At 38.9% G+C, this 20728-nt stretch overlaps 1 protein-coding gene across 3 annotated transcripts in view; it reads right to left on the minus strand.

Annotated features, from left to right (window-relative positions):
• Positions 1-97: 97 nt before the first annotated feature.
• LOC121508445 (LIM and calponin homology domains-containing protein 1-like) overlaps positions 98-20728 on the minus strand; it is a 51104-nt gene continuing 30473 nt past the window's right edge. Inside the window, exons 12-30 of one of the 3 annotated variants that reach the window (XM_041785308.1) lie at positions 17910-18167; positions 15128-15484; positions 14695-15015; positions 11802-12152; positions 11547-11585; positions 10695-10824; positions 9410-9567; positions 8643-9243; positions 7116-7784; positions 6266-6368; positions 6146-6171; positions 5844-5957; positions 5585-5677; positions 5288-5486; positions 5075-5174; positions 3479-3553; positions 3277-3385; positions 2953-3055; positions 98-1482 (exon numbers count right to left, since the gene is read on the minus strand). In XM_041785308.1, coding sequence (XP_041641242.1) covers positions 1457-1482; positions 2953-3055; positions 3277-3385; positions 3479-3553; positions 5075-5174; positions 5288-5486; positions 5585-5677; positions 5844-5957; positions 6146-6171; positions 6266-6368; positions 7116-7784; positions 8643-9243; positions 9410-9567; positions 10695-10824; positions 11547-11585; positions 11802-12152; positions 14695-15015; positions 15128-15484; positions 17910-18167 — 3832 coding nt within the window. In that variant the 3' untranslated portion in view covers positions 98-1456. Of the gene's footprint in view, positions 1483-2952; positions 3056-3276; positions 3386-3478; positions 3554-5074; positions 5175-5287; positions 5487-5584; positions 5678-5843; positions 5958-6145; positions 6172-6265; positions 6369-7115; positions 7785-8642; positions 9244-9409; positions 9568-10694; positions 10825-11546; positions 11586-11801; positions 12156-14694; positions 15016-15127; positions 15485-17909; positions 18168-20728 lie in introns of all 3 variants that reach the window. The other 2 variants (XM_041785307.1, XM_041785309.1) reach the window with 2 other exon arrangements.

Here is a 20728-nt window from a genome sequence, read left to right on the forward strand (position 1 = left end):
ACTAGGCCGGACAGATGGACAACCTGAAAACGTAAAACCTCAAGCTTTGGATATCGTTAGCACTGAAGCATAGAAAATAAACAGACCAAACCCCAATTAAAATATTTTATTGATAAACATACACTTGCTATAAAATACAATGAACTGAGCGCCCTATTCCTCTAAGTGATGAAGCCGCTGTCAGGTGTCCAAATAGAGGCAAAGACACACGAAGGAGTGAGACGTTCAGCTCAGACTCTGGGGAGGCAACACTTGTGAAAGAGGCAAACAAGAAGAGATTGGAGGACAACGTGAACCGTCATAATATGGGGACTAATTAACAGGGAAGCAGCAAATCACTTTGTATCATTGGTTTAGCTCGAGGGAAAGGAGTAGAAGACAGAACAGCAGGTGATTAGGAGAGGCTGATCCATTTCAAATGTTTTTTTGCTGGTATGGAACTGTGCTTCAAGTCAAAATCACACGATGCATTCATACCTTAACATGCATGATTTCGTTTACACTCAAACACTCACACAATGTGCTGAGACCCAGAGGTCTGTGTGGGTGTCAAATATTCCTGCACATACTCTAGCCCTCGCATTCATTACATAAGGCACTGATTCGGTCGCAGTCAGTCTATGAGAATAATAAACAATGGCTAAAACATCTTAAAGGGAAAATATTTAAAATCCAAAGAACAAGTAGAGTAATTAAGAACATGCAATCTCATTCCTGTAAAGTATTAAAAAGAAAAAGCTTATGTAAGTTAGCCTGATGCACAAAAAATCCAAAATATCATGATATACAACATACAGGAGGAAAGTTAAAGTTCAGCTGTTACAGAGAACAACCTACATCAAACTCACACTACTCCATCTGAGCAAAACTCACAATAACTTATATGTCTTCTTCTGTCATGCAAAAACTGTAAACACAAAACCCAGAATGAATGATGAGTAAGGCATTTTAATGGTCAAGCTACTTCAGGTTTTCCAACCCAAACCATCACACTCAGAGAGTGGAGTCTCATGATCAGTGCAGAAGCAGGGGTTAATGATCAGGATTTAGAGACTGATGTGTTGATATTTAAGTGTCAAATATTAAGCCGACATTTATTTTAGTGTCTTGACTGTGCTAAGTTTGAATGTGCAAAGGCTTATACAAGCTGATTTCTTGATTACAGCCATGCTACACATATTAAAAGAAGTGTATACATGTGTACAGTTAGTAAGCACACACTGTGCATGTGAAGTTGTGTCAGTTTCAGTCCAGTCGGTCCATTTGCACTCTCAGTCATATCCATAAAGCTGGTTGTGCATTTCAGGAAAAATGTGATGATTCAAAAGCTTCCAAGAAAATCCCAGATTCTTCCAGAGCATTCCAGAATATCCAAAATTTGAGTCAAATTTCCAGGAATCTTCCCCACCAAGTCACCGATGACCAGGACGTGTATTTCCAGTTTAAACGTGGGTCATCATAGTGTGGTGGGCTGACCTCTACCTGCAAAAAGAGACACCAAATATGGAGAAATGTCACTTCTAGGTAAAACAGTGAAGAATAAAATGTTTGTCTCAAAGCATTTATCAAGACTGTAGAAAATAGTGGATGATTTCCTAAGTGACATCAGCTGTTGGCTACTGAAGGCCAGTCTACACCACACTGAAAAAGCTCTCACTCACACTACACTCAACAAAACAAAGAGATGGGTCTGAAAAACAGCTACACCATGACGGTTTGCAGTATGCATAACTCATATCCTTAAAATCCCCGTACAGTGTGTGCCAACAAAGACATGAAATATTCAGACCATTTCTTTTTTCCCTGTTTGTTTCTGTCATAGTATGAAGAAAAAAATCACCATCTTCATGTAATCTGATAAAAATAAAGTTTACTGCAATACAATTGTGTGTTCTTCATTGGTATTTATAACTATCCCTGGAACAAACTGTATGCTAACTTATTACATAATCAGAGTAAATAAATCAAAATTCTTGAAAAAAGTAGAGGGAGGATTAAACAAACGCGACTATTGATAAGGAGGTATGGGAGAATATCTGGATCATGCCAAAAAGACAAAGTCAATCCAGTTTAGATTTATACATAGAGGTCATATATGTATCCATATTGCAGATTTTCTTTCAGTTCATCACTTTCCCTTCTGTATGTCAAATGCAAAAAAAAATAACTTGGTGCTCCACCTCACTGCTTAAGGCCATGTTAAAATCTGCTTAAGTATTGGTCAGAAAAACTTTATGAAATGGATAAAAATATTTCATAAGAACTTAGAAATGGATCCAGTGTCTCTAATTTTGGAGCTTCTGAGTCAGAGGATAAGAACTGAAGCTAATAAAAGATTATATAATCTATAAAATTACATAACGTTCTCACTTTTTCTGCAAGAGAAAATTTAGATTATTTCTTTGGATTAGTGACAAAAAAACCCTCTGTTAAAGGATAAGGTAAAGTCATATTTTAGCTTGTTCCTTTAGAATATATCACAAGTAATATAACTATAATAATAATAATAATTATCAATTTTAATAACAACAAAAATAATCAGAATAAGAATCAGGATAAAAATAAGAATGGGAATAATAATAAGAAAAATGTGACGATCAGTGATCGGTATCTAAACCTGCAACAGTTTAATACTATGCTTAACTATATTCTCTTAAATCTTTTATCTTAGGAATCATAGGTCTACTTTAAGTGTCTGGTTAATCATAAATGCAAACAAAACAAAATTTGTGCTCTTCTCTAAAGGCAGAGATAACAGAAAATAATTTACACGTAACAACTCTGGATGGTCATGAAACAGAGAGGGTCCCTCAATACACACAACTGCATCTGGTTGGATCTAGAATTCACTCTATCAGGTTCTGAGACTAAACATGTGGTTTATGTTGTGCCATCATGGCTGATGTTTGATGGCGTGTGGATGCAGAGGTCTGTGCATGCATTTGGTCATACCCCGAGATGCAATGTAGCACTCGTGACAGCTCAGCAATCCATTTCGAATCCGTACGTCTGTCCCTGCAGTGGCGTCACCCAGCTGCCCTTTACACACTCCACACTGTGACAGACACAAACAACCAACATTAATCACAGAAACAAGACAAGGATAAGAAATCAAACCATGAAGTACGAAGGACAAACACAAACCCATACAACCTTTGGAACTGTATAAATAAGCCAAATATTTTGAGGTAAAATCACACAAAACACAGCTCTTTTATTAGAGGATATTTTGTATATACATTTTGTATTATATTTAGTACTAAAATAACCCAGTACCTTGAAACACTGTATGTGGAAAAACAGCCCCAGCGTATCGATGATCATGGCAGCTCCCTTTCCCAGCGGCTGAGAACAACCAGAGCAGAGTCTCTTCCCACTAACACACCTACACGCAGAGAAAACAAGCAGTGAAGCATCCTGACTCTATTAAACAGTACAGCAGTCTGTACATCCTGTATGTTGGTGCTGGCACCATTACCTGCTGGGTGAGGGAGGCTGGCGTGTTGAAGGCGAGGGCTGCTGTTTGTTTGTTACAGCGTCTTGTGATTCAGATCTGCAAGAAAAAAAAAGTATTCTGTTTGTAACACATTTCGATGAACTGAGACGATTGAATTAGAAATATAGAGTCTGTTAATGTGGAAAAATAACACATGCAGTTTTTAAATGTGAAAAATTAAAGCTGACTGCTTTTGAGGTTAACTAAGATATCAAACACACATTTTCATTGAACAGAGGGATAATTCACAATTCAAATGGTCACCATGTGGACATCAAACACTATTTTAGTGCTCCAGCCATTTGATTTGAATTAAAATCTTGGCATTCAATATGAAAAGGAAATATGGCTAACACATTATTATAAGGAAACAACACATGCTTTAATACTGGTGTAATTACGGTCACTTTTTATGTACACAGGAACATCTTGTTGAAAGAAATTGGTCACAAAATAAAGGCCTAAAGGAAGGTAACCTGTACGACACATGGAGATAAGTCTGATGGGAGAATTGTGAAAGTTTTTTATTATATTGCTGGGGAAAAAAGTATTGGTAGCAGCTGTTGAAGGCTATGTGGGATAAATACCACTAAATATGGCCTTTTTCCCTTGAATTGCCAGGTCACTGTGTATATCTCAGAAAAATATTGTTGACTTATTTGGAGTTAGCATGACATGGATGAATTATACATAATAAGAAATTGGTACAAAGACTTAAAACACCCATCTATTTTCTATAACGCTTACCCCATTGGGGGTCGTGGGGGGGTGGGGCCTATCCCAGCTGTCATTGGGTGAGAGGTGGGGTACACCCTGGACTGGTTGCCAGTCAATTGCAGGGCTGACATATAGAGACAGACAACCAGGCACGCTCACACTCACACCTATGGCCAATTTAGAGTCACCAATTAACCTAATGAGTATGTCTTTAGTGGTGAGAGGAAGCCGGAGTACCTGGAGAAAACCCAGGATGCACAGGGAAAACATGCAAACTCCACACAGAAAGGCCCTGACTGAAACAGTAACTTTCTTGCTGTGAGGCAACAGTGCTAGCTCCTGCACTGCTATGCAGCCCCACAAATACTCAAACAGCAAGAAAAAAAAATATTCCAGAGAAAACTAAATCGGACAAACTCATGCATAGACTTAATGTAAGAAAGGGACAGATTTGACCAACGATAAAGGATCATGTGAAAGTGAAGGAACTTAGGTTGAAAAGAATCCTCTGTAATTAGTGTGCATATTGTGAATCGGGGAATACACCATGAACTGTAAAGGTGCTTCGAGTTGTAAGAAGACTAAAATAAAACTAAGCAAATTTTCCTTGAAAAAGTGGAGAAACTTCACACCTGAAAACTAAAACAACAACAACAACAACAACAACAACATAAACATCTATCGTTACAACAAAAGACGTTTCAGATTATAGCATGGTACTGATCAAACTTTTTTCCTTGGTGTGGCAGCTACATGTTTCCATTAAAGACAACAAAAACTAAGGGTAAAGTAATAATGTCTTGCATATTGTAGCAAAAATACAGCATAAGAGATATCTAAAAGGTGATAGACATTAAATACCTTTTGACAATCTGTGGCTGGTTCAGCTGGGGGTTGCGGTCCAGAGAAGCCGTCTTACACAACTCCTGTTTCTTTGAAGGTTCCTCATCACACGGAGATTCTATAAAAGTACATCACAATAGAAGCTTTTATCACTCTGAGGAACAGAGATGTGGTTATACTGAGATTGGATTAATCTTCTGCGTATCAGAAATAATTTCTATTTTATCTCACCCTGGAAAAAGTGCAGCTTTGAAGCATGCTGATCCTCATTTGCTGTAGGGATTCTTTGGCCGTTAAGCTGGTAGGGAGCTTTACTTTCTTTCTTTTCATTTTCATGAGATGGTAAAGTCGGCCCTGTCTGGTCTGCCTGCTGGTTTAACAAGCCGGTGGGGTTGAGGGGGGTCACCGTCTCCTCAAGGATCTTTCTCTCCTAAACCCAAAATAAAGGTAGAACAAACATGAGTCATCAACAATATATTTGATTTTATGCTTTTCCATGTGTTTGTGTGTGAGGAAGGGTTTTAAGACCTCTTCATTATGCTTTCTCTCCTCTTCCTCCACCTCGATCTGTGCCTTCTCCCACTCCTTCTTCAACTTCTCCTGTTCTTTCTCGTATTGCTCCTGCAGAAGAACACTGCATTTTAAAAACTGCATGTACAACAACACATACATACAAACAAACATAAATATATATATATGGATATACACATCCAGAACATCCTGTTCCCATGTTTTTCTGCCCATCACTAATGGAGTCATGCACATCCACACCATTCCACCAGTGTACCTGTAGGAGGCGCTCCTGCTCCTGCTGCCACCTTTCCAGGCGTTTACGCTCCTCATTGGGGTCCCAGACCCAGTGATTTACACGTTTAGCCAAGTTCAACATGGGGGTCTCAATCTACCCAGACCCCAGCCACAATCGCACACAGACACATGTATACGGACCAAAAGGACAGAAAGAGAGGAAAGGTGAGAGGACAAGTCTGACTACAGCCACTACAGGAGACGAAGGATCAGGACAGGGTCAAATTTAAGGATGAAGGAGAAACAGAGAAACAAGAGCTGTAGCTGCTCAGAGATACTCACAGAGACACTGCTCTCCTCTAGTCCCTCTGTGGTTGAACAAAATCACAAAAACAAATGTAAATCTTCTTAAATAAACAGCAAAATATCTCAACTGTGCTGCTTTCTCTGTCAAGATTGTACCTGTGACAGTGGGAGAATAGTCCTGGATGCTGTTTGGTGATGTTGCTGGCTGAGCCTTTGTTTCCTCCTCTGATCTTGCAGAAAATACTGCTGCACCGTTGACCTGAACATCAACCAAATGAATTAATCATTAGCAATTTTGTCTCTATTTATAAATCATTCTAAAAAATTAACATGCTGCAGTCTACAAATTTTGCTGCCAATTTAGCTTGAATCATGTTAACTTCAATTAAAAAACCAGTTTAAATATTCCCCGCTGTGGTTGATTTTTTTATTTTAGGCAGTTGCTGACTTCAACCCATGCAAATGCAATATTTAAATCAACCTGAGACTAGAAACTCCATTTACATAGGGAGTGAACAGCTGAAACGTATCTTTGTATCATATTTAAAACTGAATAAATAACCATAAAATTATTAGGGGATGTGTTCCTCTTTCTTTCTCTTTCAGATAATAGTTATTACCTTTATTTATACATATACGTACTCAACTAATAGCCTCCTTCCTATCTCTTCTCATCCCTAGCTTCCTCTCCCCCCCTCTGTTACTAAAGGGGATTCTAGAAGCCTATCACTGGTAGTCACCATATTGGAAATGCTATCTCAACCAGAGTTTAAGTTGACCAAACACCAGGCAAAGAGCTGGAGCATATGCAGGTCTTAAGCCTACAGAAAAAATTTGAGACCACATTCCTTTATCATGATAATTACAATCATATTATTCTAACTCTTCTGCTGTGGAAAATCTAAACAAGTTCTTGGAAACATGTTTATTTCTGCTGGTTAGAACTAACCAGAGGTTGCAACTTGGGACTAACCAACCAAACACATAAAGCTGTTACATTACACACCTGTCCGTTGCTTTGAGTGTCTGGGTGAAGAGGCTCCACTACAGTCTGTGTGAGCTCCGTCACAATAGTTGTTGTGATGATGCAGTTACGGCCTCCAATCAGAGAGCTGATGGCAGAGGCTGAAGACGAGGTTGTTTTTTCTGCTTTAGGTGGCGGTGTCTGCTTAGGCGGTGTCTCCTGAGGTGGGGTCTGCATAGGTTGTGTCTGTGGTGGCTCCTTTGGTGGAGCCTGTGGAGTTTGTTTCTGTGGAGGAGTTGTCTGTAGAGGTTGTGTCTGTGATGGCTCCTTCGGTGGAGCCTGTGGAGTTTGTATCTGTGGAGGAGTTGTCTGTAGAGGTTGTGTCTGCGGAGGTGGTGGCTGCTTTGGTGGTGTCTGTGGAGTTTGTGTCTGTGGAGTTTGTGTCTGTGAAGGCGTTTTCTGTGGAGGTGGTGGCTGCTTTGGTGGTGTCTGTGGAGTTTGTGTCTGCTTTGGTGGTGTCTGTGTCTGTAGAGGTGGCGTCTGCTCCACTGCTTCCTGACCGGTCGCAGTCTGCTCGGAGGAAATCTCTCTCTCTGTCTGTTTCTGGGGATCTACTTCCATCTCCTGTGGGGTGGGTGCTGAGGGGGTAGATGGGGTGGTTGCTGATATATCCTCTGTCACCTCTCCGTTCATCCGCACCAGCCCATCCAACTGGGTGAGACACATGCAGAGAAATCAGGGATGCAGGAAAATTTACTGAATTATTTTTCAATTTCACTTAATGTTAAACAATTTTTCCTTCCCTTAAATTTGTAATAACTACAGAACCCACGTATAATTCAAGTTCTCTTTGTTACAACATTGGCTGGAATGACTTTTGTAGGTCCAATGTTTAAGATTTAGAATTTAAGAAACGCAAATTATTAATACTTCAGTAAAGACACACTAGTAACAGAAAAATATGATTAAATAAACCAAAGATTAAAGAAAGAAACATGTAGCTATTCATATATGCAAGTACACATATTTGTATTCATCCAACATAGTAAGATGGTCTAATCTCAAAATCAACATTGAAAATAAATAATAAAATATTTCATTCATTAAATCTTTTGAAGGTTAGCCTTTACGTTTTTTTACTTATAAAAGATATTTGTCTTAAATACCTAATAAATATTTTTATCATTTTAGTTAAAACGGGCAAATCTTATTTGACAACCTCAGGGCAGAAAAGGCCTTGCACCCTCTCAGATCTTCAGTGCACCCCCAAGGGGTCCCAGACCTTAGGTTAGGAACCAATGCTTTAAAGGAACCAAGCATATTAAGGTATACTGACTTTATTAGATTAATTCTACTGTCTGTTATGTGATGTACGAAGAAACCTCTTATCTGACACCTACCCTGCAATGGTTACAGGCAATAAAAGTTGTAACATAGAAATAGTCCGCCTTATTACTGATAGTCTTGTCTGCTTTCTCAGGTCACATGGAGACATTAGTATTCATTCCGCCATGCTTCATAGTCAATCAAAAACTCCTTTAACTGACATAACTATTACTGAGTCCTCACCTTGACAGGTTTGTGTCCAGCCTGTGTGCTCCTGGGCTGACAGTACGGTTTAGCTGCGATCAGGGGGACAGGTCTGGGGGATACAGATGAAGGGGAGGGGAGTGTATGTGCAGGCTGCACTTGTGTATTTTGTGGTGGAGTGTGTATTGTCTGTAGCTTTGCATCCTCAGCAGCTGCTTGTTTCTGATGCGTATTTGGAGATTCTGTGGTTGCCGTTTGAGGTTCATGGAGCTGTAGTGATTTAGGTGGCACAAGTTCTGAGTTTGTGAGTGGGGTGAGGGGGCTGCTAGGTGTCGGGGTGGTGGAGGAAAGAGAATCTGATGTGTCCTGTTGAGCAGTTAAGTCCAGCTTCATCTTGTCAGATTTTGTGTAGCTCTGGTCTGTCATAAGAGCTGGTTCTGATGCTTCTGTCTCAGTAACAGGTAATGTTTTGTGCCCTGGGTCCTGTTTGGGTTTTGATGTGGATCTGGGCAGTTTCAGGCTATCCAGTGTAGCGTCACTGATTGTGAAGCGGAGAGCGTAGCGTTCTAAAACCATGGCGGCCTCCTCTGGGGTTGCTGCATTCCTGTAGGCTTCACACAGCTCTGCCTCTCTCCGCTCTCTAAAAAAGTGAGCAACAAAAACAAAACATTAGTTCCCTTTGTAAATACCTCATGTTACTATACTGTACTATATATTTTTAACCAATACTAAGTCAAAATCTAGATAGTATGAATACATTTTTCCTATGCTAAGGGACATCTGCAACCATGGATTATCATTCTTACTTTTCTTCCACAATCTCTTTGTAGGTCTTGATACTTTTCCTCTTGTTGCTCTCACTCCTTTCATCCTTCAACCTTTTTTCCAACCTCTTCCTCTCCTCTTCTTTCTTGATCAGTTCCTGTGATGCGCTGCGACGGCGATTCTTCCAACGAGCCAAGTCCTGCCACAGGTTCGCATGGGTTAAACAAAGAACCAGTGATTCATGATAGTTTTGCAATAAATAAATTACTGCACATCATATGTTCCTGCTTATTAATAAAGCACCTGTACTTTCAGCTGCCATGTCAGAGGTTTAATCAAGTCTTACATGCATTTACTAAAGACTTAATTTATTTACAATCTATTTGAAGAATAAAGCACAAAATACTGTCAGTGTATAAAATACAATAGGACTCCATTGGTGACAATGACAAGATGACAAGAAGTATAAAATTTAAAATAGAAACATTACAAAAATAAGAGCAAACAAGCACAACATATATAAAAAGGTGTAGTTGAGTATGTTTACTCTGAGATTAGATTAATCCATATATACCTACTTTTATTTTCTTTAAGTGAATCCATATTAATTTATCTTTTATAGATTTTTTATGCCATCCTTTTAATCTATTCAATGGTAATCAATCTGTCTTATACTTTAATGTGTATTGTATTTGAGCTATTCACTAAACAACTTAAAATAAAAGGCTAGATTAAATACTGCAACAGCAGGAGTTAGGAACTTCTGGGTCTGGGACATAAGGTAAATGAGTTCTGGGAATTTAAAAAACTTAGTGATATTATAGCTGAAGAGTGATAAATTTAGTGTAGATGTGCACTTCATCAGCATATATTCTTTAGAGATGTAGCGATTGTAAAAACTGGTCCCGAAACCAGAACCAATGTTAAAATAACGATTAGCCAATAAATATGTTTTTTTCATCACTTCTTTTGGCGTAAAGGCCTTTGCACACGAAAAAGAACGTTGTTCCCTCAAGTTTACACAATGAAACTTTGGTCCGTCAAGTTCAATTTTTTTGCATTTTTTCAAAATAGCCAAAGTCATTTACAAGGGTGACTGATTTATCAGTGCTTCTCAGTGCTTTGTGTCATTACCAGCTAAAAACTTCCCGTAGTATTTTTAAAGTTTCCTATACTTAAATGCCCTGTTTTGCTTAATGATGTTTTTATTGCTCTTCATTAAACCATGTAAAAAACTTTGAATTGCTTCAAGTATGAATGATAATCTTTAAATACACCTGCCACACCTGAACAGACTCTGCATGTATAATGTTATGAATCGCTTACATCTCTCCAGTGGTCCTCCTCTTCCACAAAGTTGTTGTACTGCTCGTGCATGCGCTCATATCGTGATTGGCTCAGAGGTGGTAAATGTCCCCCTTCTTCCTCGTTCAGGATGTCCCCCATGCTAACGCTCCTACGGAGGAAAAAGACAGAAACATCTTTTGGATACTTAGGAATCACTTAATTCAACATGTTGTCCAAGTAAACAGCAATTATTGTTATTAAGTCGCATAAGTTGCGCAAACATTGTCAAAAAAATATTTCAAATACATTCAACGCAAAAGCAAAAAAATCAATGATTTTAACAGGTAAGTCAGAAAATCACCACTATTTTCAAAATGACAGCATGACAAAACCAAAAATGGATTGCTTGTGATATAAACCTTTTTTACAAGATAAAAACACAAAGCAAGGCATACCCATACACAACCAATACATTATCATACTTTTTATTTGATGAAAATGTTCATTTGTATCAGTTGTGTACTGTATGTGTTGCTCCACACAATAACTGAAAGATGTTTCCATAAACTGATCAGAAGGAAAATCTGAGCAAATAAAACCAAATTACTTTGGTCAGGCAAACATTTGACTCAATAACTGCATGTTAGTTAAGTAGTTTTATTTGAGACAACCAGTTCAGACCAAAAGATAAAGAATCACATTTCATGTTAAACAAACAAAAAAAAAAGATAAAAACTGCAAAGCTTGATGTTAGTATGGTGAATGGGCTTCATAATGCACAGCAATGAGCATAATTCAGCAGCGCGATTTATGATCATATTTATGTACTCTAGCCTTCAAATGTAACATTCTCATGCAGAAAGTCATCAGGGTTCATATTGAAACACTTACTCAGTGTCCTCAGACATAAAAGCAACTCGCCGGCTCATCCTAAAACAATAACAGAACAAAGTGAATGAGGAAAAAGCAGGCGAGGAATGAATGGGTTACAGTGTGTTGTGCATTAATGCAAATGTCACACTTTCTTTCTGTGTTTGCTCATCATTCACTTTCACACAGATCTTAAAACATAAGAAAAGTAAATGGATGAAGCTAAGTCTGAGATGGGAAGTCATGCATGCAGAGAGAGTTTGACAGGCATCTCACATCATGGGTGGCAGATCATCATCATCATCCAGCCAGAAAGGTTTTTTTCGCCATTCTTCATTTAAATTGCTCTCTTTCTTCTCCATCTTTTCCTCAACTCTCTCCTCCACTCTCTTCTGCTCCATCTCTGCCTCTGCTTTACAAGCCTGGGGAGCAGCAGCAGCAGGACTGGGTGGAAGAGGGCGCAGGGGAGCACAGAGGGACTCAGAATCCTCTGTGACTGAAGTTTTAAAGTTTGCTCCTTCTTGCTTTCTTTCCTCTTCCAACTGCTTCTCTCTCAGTCCTGCACGCTTTGGGAGAATCTGGGCTTTGGATGATGGAGTCTGAGGTTCTGCTGCCAAGGTAACGATGCTGCTAAAATCCAGTGACAAGGCCAAGATTACCAGCAAATACACATGAAGGGTAAATCAGGACTGAACCACAGAGTACAGGAGACTGCAGCTGAACTGCTCTCTGTTTGGTGTGAAATGATGAACACACCTCAACATTAAATAAGAAAACAATATTCACTATTCAGATCACCTATACTCCAGGAAATATTCTCTAACTTCATGTGTTTTGTTTTATCTTCTTAAGCTGTGGGATCTGAGCATCTCTAAATCCCTTCCTAAATATCATAATGATATAAAGTTCATTCAGAAAGTATTCAGAGCCCTCACTTTTTGCAACTTCTTATGATGCAACCTGATACTAAACTTTGAAAAAAAGAATTCTTCTCATTAATCTACTCAGTACCCCATAACGACAAAGTGAAAACAGAACTGCATATTTTTTTGTAAATATATTGAAAAAAAAAAAAAAAGAAATATCACATTGACAAAAGTATTCTGACCCTTCGCAACAAAACTTAAAATTTAGCTCAGGTGCCTCCCACTTTCCTCTGGATCTTTCCAGAGATGTTTCTACACCTTGACTGGAGTCCACCTGTGGTAAATTAATTGAATGGACATGGTTTGGAAAGGAGCACCACTCTCTATAGAAGACCTCACAGCTGACAAAGCATATCAGAGCAAAAACCAAACCATGATGCCAATGGAACTGCCTGCAGAGCTTAGAGACAGCATTGTTGCAAGGCAAGGATTTTTTTCAGATAAAAAACCCTGTATACTACAATTTATTTCTTCTCCATACATTTTGTAAATATAATAATATTCTGGGAGCAGATGGGAAGCTGTGGAGGGACCAGATGTGGCCTTGTGGTGGTCGTCCTTTAAGCAGCCAGGCTGTAGGCTCCTTTCCCTAATGTTATTCCCCACTCTCTCTTCCCAGCTCCCAACACTATCCACTGCCATATCCTCCAAATAAAGTCATAAAATCCCCCAAATAATTAAAAAAAGAAACAATATTGATATCTTGCACCAGTAGTTCGATAACTGTACAACAAGAGTCAACAATTAAAACTTTTGGGTCAAATTACAGTACAATAACACTATGTGGCATATTTTAGTCTCCACCTCTTCAAAATGATAGTCACAGAAAAACTGTGACATTAATTACAAGTGTACCATTTTGTCACTTTTGAGAATCCTTTTCTTTACGCTGCCACCAATATTGAAGTCTAAGAAATGAGGATGAACAAAAAAAGTGTCATGGTTGAGCTTTGTTTTTGGAGTTGGATTGTTTTTTGTGTTTGAGAAGAGGCTCTTTGTTCAGCTCTCTCACTGCAGGCTGGTTGGGCAGGGCAGTAGCACTGACAGTCTCAGTTGCAGCTCAACAGGCGTCACAGATGCAGTTAATCTTCTGGAAATCAATGGTCTCCTTTTTAACCACCTCAGATGTCAGAATATTGCTTCAGCTTTCTTAGTGGTAACCAGACTCTCCACAACAGTGTGCTTTATTTACTAAGAGATCTCTGTGAATTTTTGATGCCTCTAATACCTTGTCTTGTTTTTTCTTGCAGTGCCTCATACACCGCGTCAATGCTTCTACCTGTCACCAGCCAGCCAACTCCCTTACTTACTTTGTTGCCTTTTGGAAATAAACTACTTTCTCCAACTGCCTTGCCTCGTGCTCTGCTTGTGGGGCCTAGTCAGAAAATCGTCACAAAAAGATCTAAACCGATGTTGGTTTGTTGGTCCAGCATAAAACTACACTGACTTATTACTATATATGGCCAAAATATACAGTCAATATCTGCTGATATTCACAGTCAAAATATCAGTTGTAAATATCAGCAGAAATTTTGATATATGCCACATCATACCGATATCAGGCCAATAATATTGTACATCTCTAAATAGAGATTAAAATCTTATTCACTGCACAGTACATTAAATAAAAATTCAACAGCATGGAATAAATCTCACTTACAATTGAGCAGTTTCCATCAAAAGCATGATATTGATCTAAATAATTAATGTTTTCCCCCTAAAACCACAAAAACATCCCTGGAATTAGGGTAATCAAATAGATTAAATTCAAATCTAAGGACAGAGCAGCAGCTGTTTTATTTCTCTGTGATTCAGCTGTGATTTACTCTTCAGATACAAAGTTAACAGACATCCAATTTCAGTGACAACCAAAAACAAACAAGATCATCCCAAACCAAGCCAGTGTTTAGCCTCAACAGTGAAAAACAAAAGAAGGTTAGGTCAGTCACACCAGGCACAAACTGTTAACCATCATCAAACCGAAGCTTGTACAATTCAACCACAGCAAATCAAAGTTTCACTTCTTTATATACCAAGACACAACTCTAATTACATTAGCCATTAAGCTGCAGGCACTCAAAGATGTCAGCTTTTAACAAAACAACAGTCAAATCCACAGAGACTTAATAATGTTAGCACTGCAGGCTATATATTAAATCATTCATTCACTTTCATCTTTGCCAGTTAAACAGGCCGTGTTAGTTCACCACAACAACATGTCCATGTTTAAACCCAGTTAATACCTTTCTCTAGCCGTCTTCTCTGTGAGTTTAGGTTTGTTTTGAGGAAATGGCTTCATAGCAGACACAGGGGCGACATTATACTTCACTGATCCAGGTACAGGGAGAAACTGATTTGTTCTGGCTGTAGTTGGTTTTTGAGTCAAGCTTGTCCTTCGAGCCATCATGTCATCCTTCTCCAGGTCAGGCACAGGCTCGTTTTCATCATACTCATCATCGTCATTGTCGTATTCACGCTCCCTGAGAGACGTCGCTCTGATTACAGTTGTGTCAGGCTGAGGTTTAGGTGTTTCCATGGGCACTCTGGGTTGCTGTTGCTCAACTCTATGAGAGAAACTCCAATTGTTTAAAGAACCAAACAACAAATCTGAGAAACGTTTCCCACACCGAGCTTGTTAGTGTCTTCTCATGCTGTTTCACACAAATCTGAGCCCACCTAACATTCAATATCTTGCTCCTTGCCGCCAGCACTTCTTTCTTGCTCCGTGGAGCAGCATCAGTGACGGCCTCGCCTTGTTTGCAGCGCTGGGAGGCGGGCAGGGGCAGGAAACGGTTGTAAGTCACTGTGGCAGCGCTTTGTTTATGGAAAACTCCAGTCCTCCTTGCCATCATGTCATCTTTCTGTAGATCAGGGATCCTCTCCTCTTCCTCCTCATCATCATCCTCCTCTGTCCTCTGTTCATACTGAGCCAGTCGTGCATCCAGCTCAGCAGGAGTGTGAAGGGTTTCACATGCATAGGGTTGAAGGTCAACAGAGGAGAGGCTTTGATGTGCATCAGTTCCTTCTACCTGGCTGTGAGAGCATCATATTAAGCATAAACAAGGGGGTCCATTCAACACAAGCTTGTTTAAAAAGCAGGTATGAACATGCAGACAAGCAGGCCACAGATGGCCACTTCAGACGCTCACAAAATATGAGTTCTAGAGAGGGAACTCAGTGACTGATAGAAGGGGTTAGAAAAAACATGCAAAGCAGATGCAAATCTACTGAGAGGAAGAGAAAACTCTGCTATGCCCTCTGCAATGACATTTGAGCTACATTAACCACTTTATCATCTGAATAAAAATGCCACCTACAAGAAAATGTCTAAAAAATGTATTACAGGTAAATAAATAAACTATAGCTTTTGGAAAAGTTGTCATAAAATCAAGTTTTCCATATCACATTTTAAGTTAGATGCCACCTTACTTCAAGCATGTGGTCTAGGGCCCAAAAATGCCAGTTTCCCTTTGTAAGGTCTTATTAATAAAATCCAAAATCAAACAAAAACTATGACTCATCATTCTCTCAGGAGCATATAGCGCTTAGAATCTAATAAATCCTTTTATGATTTTTCATATCCTCCCTCTATATTGCACACAAGCAAGCTATGGGCCAACACTGTATTTCTGCTCAGCAGTTAATGCAAATAAATACATTTGCCAGCTTCCTGCTGTTTTAACAAAACATGTACAGTAAATATGCTGAAAAGGCTGTCTTCTTGTATTGCATGTACACTTTAACAAACGCAGAAAATATGCATTGACTGTGTTTTTACTATAGGTTAAATACAGCTGAACCTGCAGCCTGCTGCACAAGCTCTGTGTAAATTCTATCTTAACTTAAGGTGTAAAGCCCACAATAAACCCTATGTTGAAACTAATGAAGCTATAACATCAGTTATGTCATTATATGGCTCCATGGAGATGTAAAGTTAATTTAAACTAACTAAAATATTGCTGCAGATATGATGTTTTCCCTTCATTTGACCTATCCATGAAAAGCATTTCTAATGCAGTGTTTGTTACATATTTATTTTATTTTATTTAACCTTTATTTAACCAGATAATTCCCATTGAGATCGAGATCTCTTTTACAAGGGTGACCTGGCCAAGAGGTCAGCAGCACACGTCATAATAAATAATACATTTCAGTGTCAGATCGCAACATTAAGTTAAAAACAAACAGTTCTATAGAAAGTGCACAGGTGTTTGCAGATAAAGTGCAATGCTGCCTCTCATATGAGATTGTCTGTGGGGCTGCTACTGTGGACATTTTATTCGCCTTCCTATTTTAAACGATACATGTTAACATCACCTGACAACAGCAGAGAACTGATGGACTAATTCAACTTAGGGGTAGATCAATTATCAGCCTGGCAAATTATTAAGGCAGATATTTGGCATTTAGCCAATTATCGGTATCTCCATTTTATTTTCCTGGTTAACAGCCAAAATCGATTTATTGAAATGTGTGTTACTTTGCATACTGCAAGGTGTGTCTTCCCCTCAGGTTTTGTTTTTATTCTCTACAGTTTAACCTAATGCCCTGCCCACAGCACTATCTGAGTAGCTTACTGTCCCAAAACTACCAGCCAATGAACTCTGAGGCCTGGATGGGTCTGACACTGGTAGTTTATGGTATCACTTCCTACTTCTACAGTGTTGCTCTGTGCTGATTCTCATGTTGACAGAGAATGAGATAGTGCTAAACTATTTGTTTTCCATAATTACATTCTGTTTATCATAACAGATGCATATCTGTTTTCAGTGGCATGCACTACTAATAACCAGTATCAATATCAGCCCTGAAAAAACAATATCAGATTATACTTAATTTAAATTGTAAGTTTTGGTCACTTTGAATCCTTATACAACAGCCAAGACACTATTTAAACTAAAAAAGCCAGAAAAATCCAATTGAGGACTTTGTTTTGATGATGATTATGAGATATGTCTATAGTAGTGAAGAATCTTTCTCAGCTGGTGCAACACCAACCTTTTTTTTAGACAGATCTTGCATTCAAAGTGGGCCAGGCTAAATGTAGGCATAGCTGGTGCAACCCATAAGAAATCAGTATCTGAAAGATTAAATATGTCCTTCAAATACTCCATATGTTTAACGTCTGAAAAGATAGACAGTGTAACAGTTTAGTCCAAAACTGATGCATTTGTGCTAACATGAGCTTAGCTGAATTCTGGACATGCATGAATTTGTACATTTTTTCCTATTAAAACTACAAGCAAACCAGCAAAATGCAAAGTGGTGCACCCAATATATTGTAGTCAGGCCTTAAGTGTGAAATCTTCAAAAATGGCATTCACATGAAATTATTTTGATCATTTATAAAGTAATGGAATGCCTGTTACTTTATAAATGTATTTTCCTTAACTGCAGACCATACTGAAGCCACAGAATCTGATTTCAGAGCTACGTGTATTTGGCTTTGTCCTCATACCTGCCTTCCCGCTCTGAAAGCCGGGAGCCCAGGCCAATGGAAGGCATAGCTACAGTTGCCTTGGAAAGGAGTCGTCTTAGCAACTCCGTCTCCTCCCCTTCACTTGAGGTAGCAGTTTCTATTGGCTGCTCGATCTCAGTCACGCCCCCAAAGGTCACAACTTTGCTGTGACCTCGTGCAGCCTTTGCTGATCCGCTGAAAGGGCTTCCATAATTTTTCTCCAGACAAGCCTGACACACAGGGGCCGGGCTAGCCTCACTGTAGATACAGTTTCACAGATGAAGACATTCACATGTACACGCACATTTAACAGGCAGGAAAAGGTCAGAGGGAAAGAGAGAGGATGGAAAAGAAGTCATGAACAACCAGTGACAAAGGAAGGATGGGGTGGATATGATGAATCAGAGAGGAAGTGTGGACGGACAGAGGAGGACAAAGCGTGGCGTTGTGTGCCTCACTGCCATCAACATTCATACATTCACAACCTACACAACCAAGTTTTTTATCCACTTAAGGTGGCCATACTTTTCTGCTAACGTGTGCTCCTCTGGGATCACAAAAAACTCTTTATCCTATCTATGACATCAGCACAGAGAGAGAAAAACAAAAGCTGAGGCAGCGCTCACAGCCAACAGTCGCCCCTCTTTCACACTCATACACACAACAGCCAGTTCCCTGCTCTGTTTCAATGCCTGTCAAAGAAGACTGAAGAGGCCTAAAGCGCACAATAGTGAGGAGAATAAACAAGCAGATGAGAGCATGGGGAGCAAAAGAGACAAGAAGAGAAACTCAGTCTAAGGAGATGTATAACTGCTAACAAAAGGATACCAGAGGTTAAAAACAGAGATGAAAATGACTGACATGAAGAAGTACATCTCAAAGTTCCTCAAATATGACTGTTTATTTAAAGCATGAACAAGAGTTTGAGGATGGGACTCTAATGCAACCATAAATCTGGCCTAAATAATAATACTTTAAGACTGCAACCTCAACAAATGCCTTTTCTGATCCTGTTTCATTTCTTTCTCAATCAATTAGATTTAATTTTTGTCATCTTGATCAAAAGATTTCCCATTTATGGGTAAACTTAAAAGAAAAAAGTCTCAAACTCTATCACTTAGGAAGCTCACACTAATGTGATGAACATTTTTGCTTCGGTTCAAACGATTATATTAAAAACAGTGCAAACATATTTGTTTTCTATTTATCTAAAACTGGATAAGAATATGGCAACCACTTCCATGTCTTTAAAGTGTAAAAACATCTACAGCCAGGGGCTGGTTAGCTTAGCTTAGCAAAAAGACTGGACACAAGGGAAAGCTGCTTGCTTGACACTAGCTAGAAGCTCCTCCAGACATTTCCCTTTTTAATTTAGCCTGTATAAAGATATATATATATAAAAAAAAATTTGGGAAGATTAAAGTGAAATTTCCTGGATTTTGGTGCCTGGCTGATATAATATTGATATCATACATTTTAAAAACATAAGCGTTAGCAAAGTGATGGATAGTAAATAAAAACAAGACAATACATGAGATGTAGCCCATGACCATAGAGATGCAGAATGTTAGATTTTTTTTTTTTTTACCAATATTCAATACGCTGATATTTCAATATTAATTCAATCTGATACAGATATTGATATCACTACACTTTTTGTCATGAAGAACACCAAGTGTCTCCTGTACCAGAATTGAGCTGTTCCTCTTATTGTCTGTTTTGAAATAGACATAAAAAAAGACAAACAACCGTATGACTCAATGATAAATGGTGTGTTCCTTTCAAATATAGGCCATCATTTCTTTGGGTTGCCTGTGTTTTTACAGTGGGAGTCAAACCAAGATGAGGGCACCTGTAACCTAGGGGTTATGTCTGCACTCCCAACATATGGAGCCCCTGTGCTTGGCATTGGTGGTCTTGGTTCAAATCCTGCCTGGGGCTTTTTTTTCCTGAATGCCATTCCCTACTTCCACTCTTCCCAGTTTTCAGTTCTGTCCACTGTCCTTTACAGTAAAGGCATAAAAGCCATAAAAATGATGATCTAAAAGGTAGAGTGGAGTATGACCATCATTTGCCCCGGTGCGTGGAGTCATGAAGAAGTGGCAAGCATGGGTAGTCAGGAAAATCTGTGGAATATCAATATTGGGAGCCACGCATACGATAATTTTATTGCATAAGTCAGGAGGATGACGTATTGCTAATTACATTCACCCAAAGTACTACAATTTAGTAGTTTTAAGGGGTACTTACATTTTTTAAAGTATATTTTAAAATTTATACTTTTACTTTAAGTTAATAAAGTTTTAACCAGAGTAACTGTACTTTTACTTGAGTACAATGTTCTCGAACTTTTTCTATCTTTGCTGACTGCACAGCAGCACATAGTGAGAGAATGATTCCACATCACATCCATAAACAACAGTTGCCCACAGCAAAAACTGGAGCGTTGATATCTCAGGGTCAAACATTTCAGAGTCGATTTTGGGGAATGTGTAGGCGAAGTTCTCCATCATGCCCTTGGGCAGAGCAATTAGCTGCATTTTAGATGTTTTCAGATGTGTTGTATAAGTTTAGTTGTGTTTAGATCTACTCCTGCTGGAGCACTTTTTCTCATGTTTCTGGTGGGTTGTGGTTTCTTGATGTGAGACACATGCACCATGAGTGAAGTTATCCACTGAGTTAGAGTTTGACTTTAGGGTTTCCTAAAGGAAGTATAGTATTCTTCATCAGTATCCAATACCTTGCTATGAGGCTTTGGTCTTGCAAGAGGAGATCCACCATGCCAGATTTTCAAGAGTTACTGTAACTATATGTAGTGT

This window comes from Cheilinus undulatus, linkage group 4 (assembly GCF_018320785.1).
Source record: "Cheilinus undulatus linkage group 4, ASM1832078v1, whole genome shotgun sequence".
NCBI classification, from domain to species: Eukaryota; Metazoa; Chordata; class Actinopteri; order Labriformes; family Labridae; genus Cheilinus; species Cheilinus undulatus.